The sequence below is a fragment of the Adiantum capillus-veneris genome, chromosome 6 (genome assembly GCF_014529385.1).
Source record: "Adiantum capillus-veneris isolate H3 chromosome 6, ASM1452938v2, whole genome shotgun sequence".
NCBI classification, from domain to species: Eukaryota; Viridiplantae; Streptophyta; class Polypodiopsida; order Polypodiales; family Pteridaceae; genus Adiantum; species Adiantum capillus-veneris.
This window is the reverse complement of record NC_140936.1, coordinates 47,634,579-47,642,708: the sequence shown is the minus strand read 5'-3', so window position 1 is coordinate 47,642,708 and position 8,130 is coordinate 47,634,579. Positions and strand designations below refer to the sequence as shown.

Here is an 8,130-nt window from a genome sequence, read left to right as displayed (position 1 = left end):
GATATCCTAGTCAACAAAGAGGTCAAATTACTGATTTATCCAAGAGTGGTGCAAGAGGAGCCATACTTGAAAGTGACCTTTACTATGTGGTTTGATGGCGCTTACAGAAGGGTAACACAAAAAGCAGGTGGAGATGTGGTCATTCAAGATCCACACGGCACAATCATTTTTCCAAAGCTTACGACTTGGGAGAGGTGCATACCAACAATGATGCGGAGTATGTTACTTTACATCTGGGTCTAAAGCAGTGTATTGAATTTGGCATATTAGGGTTAATAGTGAAAGGTGACGCACTGTTGGTTATCAAACAACATTTGGGCCAATGGTAGGTAAAGAGGGATTCTCTCAACAATTGGTTTTTCTCTATAAAGATGCTGTTGAAGTTTTTTGAAGAGGTGCAGTTCAAACATGTGACAAGGGAACAGAATCAGGAAGCAAATCGGTTGGCTAGCAGTCATGTTCAAACACATGTGTTGAGTTTGTATGTGGCACCGGCTACTTATGCACGTAGAGAGACTTTAAAAGACATTGATGATTTCTTGATTACATGTCAATGTTCTGAAGGGCTTTCCAAGTTACAAAAGAGGATAATTGTTCACAGAGCTCAAAAGATCACTCTGGTAGGAGACGATCTTATGATGCACGATCGAAATGGAGTGCTACGTCGAATCCTTTACAAGGAGGAGATTGGTATGGTATTGGAGCAATGCCACGAGGAACGTGGACATCAGGGTAAGGATCAAGTCTTGTTTCATATTTTAAAAGTGGGTTTCGGTGGCCTTCTGTTGTGCAAGATGTGCACTACTGGTGCAAGACGTGCCATCAATGCCAAGTAATGGGTGAAAGACGATTGCTAGCCGAGCAGCAAGGGGCTATCATAGCACACGATGCTTTTGAGAAATGGGGTTTGGTCCATTGCCCAAGTCAGCCAACAGTAAAAGGTATGTTGTGGTGGCCATAGACTACCTTACCAGGTGGGTTGAAGCTAAAGTGGTCAAAGAGGTAAATGCACATATTGTTCCTCAGTTTGTTGTTGTTTGCATATGCTGTTGTTTTGGAGTACCTTGGGTGCTTATATCTGATCGAGTTCAAGGGTTTAGAAGTAAGTTGGTGCATGCCCTAGTAGAAAAGTTGGGGATTCAACATCGATTTTCATCTCCATACCATCCATAGTTCAATGGTTTGGTGGAAAGTGCCAATCGACAGATAGTCAATATGCTTACTAAGTACATCTACCAGCAAGTTGAAGAGTGGTAATCTAACCTTGACAAGTGTTTGTGGGCTTGCAGGACTTTGTACAAGGTGGCTACCAACTTTACTCCTTATGAGTTGGTATATGGCAAGGAAGTAGTATTACCCGTACATGTGCAATTAGGGGCACTCAAAGGTTTGTGGCGGATTGATAAAGCTCATCAAGATGTTTTGCAGGATAAGATTACAAGTCTTGAAACTGTGAAGATGGATCGTGAGGTAGCAACAGACTTTTATGTGAAGCAGCAAGAGAAAAGAGTAACAAAGTTCAACCAACATTTTCCATAAAAGTTGATTGAGAAGGGAGATCTAGTGATGAATTACGCGAGCTATCTTGACTTCACCTGGTTCATAAGAAATTATAAAAGAAGTGCACAGGGCCTTACAAGGTCCATCAAGCTTTTCCCAATGGTACCTACTCATTGATGAGGATGGATGGTCATTTTCTCAAGAAGAGGTCAATGGTGTGCATCTCAAGCTATATTTTGAGTGAGAGATGGTGCCAACAGTGCATCAAGTTCTAATGCAGGGGGTTGGGCAACCCACCTAAGCAATCTTATCATATGCTAGGAATAAAACTATATACATATAGTCGAGTTTTTTGGGTTTTCTCATAATGTGCTCAGTGTTTGCGGTTTGTAGGGGAATAAAGCTCTTATGTGGTTGAGCATAAAAGCTCAACTAGGGGGTGGGCAATGATGGTACATCCAAATTGTGTCTACCATAGAAGATGGCATCGACAGATAGGTGCAGGCTAGCAAAAGCATGGCAAAGGGCTGCAGCAGCTAGGAAGATCATGGACTAACAGGTAGCAACAAAGATGTATGACTGATGCAGTTTATAGGCTAAGGAAGGCTCCAGAAGGGGCTAATTTGGGGAGCAAGAGAAGAAAGTGCAAGGTGCAATCTTTGGGTATAGGAATGTAGAGCTTGAAGTGTTGAAGGAGGAGGTCTAGACAGCTCATCAAACCGAGGTACGGAGCCCAAGTTATTGGATTTTGAAGGTACGGTGAGTTGGAGATTCTGGCCGGACAGGGCAGTTGACGACAGGTGGCCCAAGTGGATGTCAGAGTACAAGTCCATAGTACTCAATTTTTGGAGCCTACCTATCTTTTCAGATTGCAGATCGGAGCTACGGATTGCATTTTATGGCCAGTTAAAGTTTTGTTGGGGGCTAGGTTGGCGCCCACCTGACCACATGGCGAGTTGTGCCATCTGTCATTTTTTGAACCGCGATAAGACTCGGTGATCGGATCGCGAATTAACAATTGGCGGACAGGGCCAGCAGTGGAAAAAAAAAAGAGCTTGGGGATTTGTTTAAGAAAAAAAATTGAGTTTCAAGCTCTTGGAGGCAGCTCATGAGGGCGTGCCACGTGGTCGTCATATGATCCCATATGCACTAACATGTAGCAATGTCGCGGGGTATAAAGGGTGTGATGTGGCACCCATTTGAGATATGTGAAGCGTGAGAGGGAGCTCCCTCTTGAGCTTAGCGATGGCGGCCCATATTGGGCGCTATTTGAGGTGGCGTGCGGCCCTGCGGGGGCAACGAAGTGGTGTTTTGACCGGTGGTTGGTGGCGCGTGATGGCGTGACCGCAGCCGGCGTTTGGTGTTGCAGTGATGATGTGGAAGCCTGGTAAGGCCTTGTGACCTCGCCCGTTGGGCCAAATCTTTCTTTGAAGGCAAAATTCCCCCCCTAATAGCGATGTCGCTATTGCCTAGGGGAGGGGTCCCGCAGCAAGAATGAGAGGGAGAGTTCGAAGGCCTCAAGGGCCAATACAAAGGGGGCCGTCCCATGGTAAAGCAAGAGAAAGAGGCCAGATAGTACAAGTCAAGCTGGGTGGCCAAATTGAGCGGACAAAGAGCCAAGAGGTGTGCACCATGCAAAGGTTGCCAAAATGGACTATGCCAAGTGGTAGCCATGCAAAAGCATTCTAAAACGAAGCTTCAATTGATTGCACGAGCTAGATAGCTCCTTGTTTTTTTCTTTTTTAGCCTTAGCCAAGCCCTATATAAGGGGATAGAAGTGAATCTTAAAGGGTTTTTTTGCCAGAGAGAGTTGTGGGAGGCTTGCAAACCTGTGTATTGTAGGCTTTCCATTGGAGCTGTAGAATTGGTTGCTCCTATTTCTCGTGTTGCTTCTCCCCATCCCCCTCCTTTTCTCTCTCTCTTTGTGTACTTGCTAGTGCTTGCAGAGGGTATGCCTGCAGCTTGAAGTGTGTTACCAAGAGGGCAGAATCGGGGTGTTTTGTGATCCGGAAAGGGTGAATTGAGTAGTGAGGGTGCATTTGTGCTTAGAGGTGTTTCTGCAAGGTATGAGATAGTTGTTTTGTGTGCTAAGGTGGGTTTGTTAGTGCAAATTATCCAATTTGAAGGTGTTATTTGAGAGGTTAGGGGTGCTGTGGATACCGTGAGTTGTAGGCAGGCTTTGTGCTGTGTGTCTAGTGTGGACTTCATTCCGCCTCTCCAGCATGAGTAACTCCACAAAAGTTGAAGTCTTGCACTTCAACCAAACCACCACTTTTCTTCAAAGAAGCTCAAACTTCAGAGTAAAACCGCTTCACCTGGGTACACAAACGGCAAATTTCCGCTTCTCAGCGGGATCGCCAAAGAATGATGGAGCAAAAGAAGTCGTGCGCAGACTCACACACCCAGACAACTCAACACCACACAAGGAATTCACTTAAATTCCAACCCACACACACCATCACTCAAGAGCTCAATGAAAATACTACCTGCAAGCTCAATTCAAACTCCAAACGCCTCGACCTACAAGCCCTTGCCTGCACGCAGACACTACAAGGTGAGTTGAGCTGATCAGCAGTTGAAATCACACTTGATGGTGACCAAAATATACGAGGAAAACCATCAAAAACTCAAAAACTCCAGTCACAAAAGGCCTTTCTCAAACCATTGCAAAAGATTCACCAAACTCCACTCTGTTGGACTCTTTGGAGTAGTGTTGTTAGGGTGCAAACAAGAAGGAAAACAAGCACCTCTATAGCCTTGCACACACCACACCGTAAAAAGGAAACAATATTAAGTTGCGAAAACACTTATGTCGAACACCTGTAAAGTTGGGCAGGAAACAGTCCTAACCCAAACCATGATTAAAATTGTTAAAAACCAAGATCATAAAGAAAAAGCTCGTGTCCTAAAGACCTCCGTAGAGTATCCATATGCTTGATTCCGACAACAGACGAAAGAGTTACAAGCTTTCGAAGATGGGGTCTCTCTCAAAAGCTCCAAAAAAGCTAGTCTCTGTTAGGAAAAAGGATGTGCAGGGAATTGCAGCTATTAAAAAGGGGATTTTTTGGCTCTTATCCCAAGGAATTTTCTCTCTCCTCTTAGCCGACATCTCTTTGGGCACCTTTTAATTGGTCCAATTTTGCCCTTTTTTTGGTGAAAAATGACCTATCGTTGGCCATTTGATCAAGGAATGGGGTGGGGGCAGGTGTTTGGGGGACCAAAAAGAAGGCCAGGCACTTGTCCAGATAGTGGGAACTCAAAATAGGCATCCTTTCCTCCCCCAACACCCACGAGCCCCCATTAGCAGGGCAAGGAAGCTCCATTTGCCCTTTTGATACAACCTTAGGGGGTACCCACTCCCCCCCTTATACCTTCCAATTTCCACTTGCTCCCCCCCATGTGGGATTACTCCATTGCCACTTGGCACCATCCTCCCACCTCCCCAACTTTCCCAAAAACTCCCAGCTTCTCCCAAAGCATGAGAGGACTTCTCTGACAATTTTCCCTGAGGCATATCTTGCTACTCTGGTCACTGAATGACGCACCGTAATACACGGCTCGAAGCCCATCACCTCGGCTATCTCTAGAAATATAAAACTTCAGCATTTCTAATCTTAGACCCCCAAGTTGTCCTACTTGCCCCTCTCGCATGAACCTGCAATCACCTCTAAGTTGAGACCGCCCGCTTCGGATGCTCATAACTCATGATATACAAGTCCAATTAACAAGCTATAAAGCACGGCTGAAAATACTTATTAAAAACCATATTTTGGAGTCTCAAACAACCCAAAACATTAGCATTCAAGCTTGGCAAAATCGCACCTTTGAACATGAAATTTTACAAAGCCACTTCCAAAACTTGCAGAGCTATGTACTAGTGGGCAAGATTTTTGGCATGATTTAGTGACTTCATGCTTATCCAAAAAATGCCAAACAACGCCAACCCTCATGACACTGATACAGGGTCACATAGTCTTGTAGAAAGCCGCACCTTCTTCTCTCAATTCTTTGCACACACACATCCATGGAAACCTCGAAACTTTCTTAGACTCTCCCAAGTGAAAATTTGAAGAGAGAAATCTCCCATTCACTCCTCCACACACTCAAAAACAGAACGCGAACACGACGGGATTGCACTAGACCACCTGTAAGAACCCTGTTTCCTCCCACACATAGAGAGGTGAAAGTTCTCCCTCAGTCTGGACCATCATAGCACCGTGAGTGATGTGGCAATTTGAAGCCTTTTCACACCTTCTTTGACCTTTTTTTTCCCAGTTTTGGCCAATTTTGACCCCCAACGGACATTTTTCGCGGGAAAAACCCGAAACAGACTCCAAAATTCACCAAATTTCGCATACTTGATCCTTGATACCCAAATCACTTTGTCACATCCCCACATTTCTTTTTGACCACTTCTAGGGTGGTACACGCATCATCGCAGATCAAGCATCCTAAATAGACAGTTACTGCATGCGCCAAACTTCTCGGGTAGGATGAGAGTGCCCGCACTTGTTGCTTGCATTATTTACATTTTAGAAAGCTAAAACACATTCTCTAAAAACAAAAGAGGCCACCGAGAACCATATCCAAGTCTCCGATACCCTATCTAAGCATGTACATGTGCCCGACTGCTGACACGCGAACCTGACTATTCATAATGTGTATACGTTGCATCTTTTTTAAAACTTGAAACCACTTTACAAGTTTCGAACTGCATGTATTTATATTTTTTTGTACACATGACCATGTAGATACACGCTACTTTGTATACACCGAAAGCGGTCTATCATCAGGTCGCATGAGCTCGGGGAGAAAAAGGTATTTCTTTTATATGAAAATGAAATGTCTTTTGACTTTCCATTTTAATGGGCTTTTCATTTTCATGGAGCTTTTCATTTTCTTATACTTGCCTTTGACTTATGCATTTGAAATGTTTTTAAAGAACTTTTAATTTTCTGAGATTGGGGAGACCTAATATGTATTGTCCTCCTTCTACAATGCCAAATATATCCATCTCCATGCTCCCTTTGTGTACAGGGCCATGCACCTATCTCATTACGTGAATAACTTAATGGGGTATGACGTGTCATGCAAATCTATACATCGAAAAGCATCAGAATATTTGCTTTACAATTGAGGGAGGGGCGGCTCAAGAGTCAAAATGTGGATGGGCCAAAATGTGGGGACGAATGTGATTGGCTGTAAGGCATGCTTTGAAGAAAGGCACCGCAAATATGCAGGCGAAGTGTGGAATGGAAGCTGGCACATGGAAGCTGGCACAAAGAAAAAAGGTGGAACCTTTGCTTGTTGCGAATGTGGACAGTGGAAGGAAGGAATTTGTTTTTGGGCTCTCTCTCTCTCTCCCCCCCTCCCCCCCCTTTCCTCTCTCTCTCTCTCTCTCTCTAGAAACGGGGGCTACATACATAAATGGTCGATTAAGCACTGGTGGGGGATCTAGAGCAATCATAATCAAATTCTCTCTCTCTCTCTCTCTCTTTTTGTGTGTGTGTGTGTGTGTGCGCGCGCGCGCGCGTGCGTGTGTGTATAGCCTCTCTCTCTCGCAGGCTAGGGCCCGGAGAGAAGTAGGGTATGGGCAATGCGGTCAAAGAATGTGGGAGGAGCGTGGGCAGCTGCTGCGAGCAGTCTAAAGAGTGCAGCGAGGTGTGCGTGGAGGGCTGCTGCAGCGCCTGCGAAAGGGCGGAACGTGCCTGCTGCTCGTGGCTCAGCAACCGCTGTTCTTGTGTCTACACCGGCTTGAAATGGTGCTTGCGGGGCGTGCTTGACTGCCTGGCCTTGCCCTTCATCTGTATGGCCTGCTGCGTTGATTGCTGCACTCATTCCCTCAAGTCCTGCACCGCTTGCCTTACAACATGCTGTCCCGCGCACCAACCGGCCACTTGACATCCTAACGTTCGGCCATCTATTCCTGATTCTCAGTACCTGGGGATGAGGATTCCTTATTTTCTTTGCGTTATTCAATGTGTAGGTGCCCCACTGCCCTGTTTGGAAGTGTGTTGTTGCAGAAAGAATCCTTTTAGTGCTTTGAGATGACTCATGAGAATTGGTTATTGGGAATTGTTGCTCAAATTACATTTTTACTCTTCTTAAGTTCATAATTAGATCAAATCTGGGCTCCAAGGATGTGTCGTTTGAAAAGTAAGCTGCACAGCCATTTACTTGCCATATTTCCTATGTGACTCCTTACAGTAATAAGTCTTGAGATTCTAGTAATGGTCACATCCAAATTCAATCCACTATTTCTCTTTTTTCCTTTTTTTTCCATACTCACAATTGGTTGTGGATATATTCAATTCTCCATTAAGAAATGTACTAATTGTTGTGGATATATTCAATTCTCCATTAAGAAATGCACGAAAGAACCTCAAGCCTCGAGGGGCCCAATACATCAAGGAACTACATAGCCCCACATAGAGGTGAGCCACTTCAAAAATTTCCGTACATACTATTACCTAGTTGAGACGATGACAAAAAGGATTGCTTGATTCCACTCGTCCGAACAAATTGTGTGTAGTTTAACAGAACTTGGCTTTTCACTAACTTTCCTCCCATGAGTAGATCACTCTTTAAAAACCCAATCTTCTAGGTCTTTTGTATTCATTTGACTATTTA

At 44.6% G+C, this 8,130-nt stretch overlaps 1 protein-coding gene across 1 annotated transcript; it reads right to left on the bottom strand.

Moving 5' to 3' along the window:
- Positions 1–6,933: 6,933 nt before the first annotated feature.
- On the bottom strand, positions 6,934–7,710 carry LOC147455467 (uncharacterized). The gene has a single exon (XM_086515264.1). The coding sequence runs from the start codon at positions 7,402–7,404 to the stop codon at positions 7,066–7,068; it is 339 nt and encodes a 112-aa protein (XP_086371390.1). The 5' UTR covers positions 7,405–7,710; the 3' UTR covers positions 6,934–7,065.
- Between the last annotated feature and the right edge of the window lie 420 nt (positions 7,711–8,130).

Coding starts and splice junctions, on each gene's coding strand:
- LOC147455467 (XM_086515264.1), bottom strand. CDS start 7,404: ATGTCAAGTGGCCGGTTGGTGCGCGGGACAGCATGTTGTAAGGCAAGC.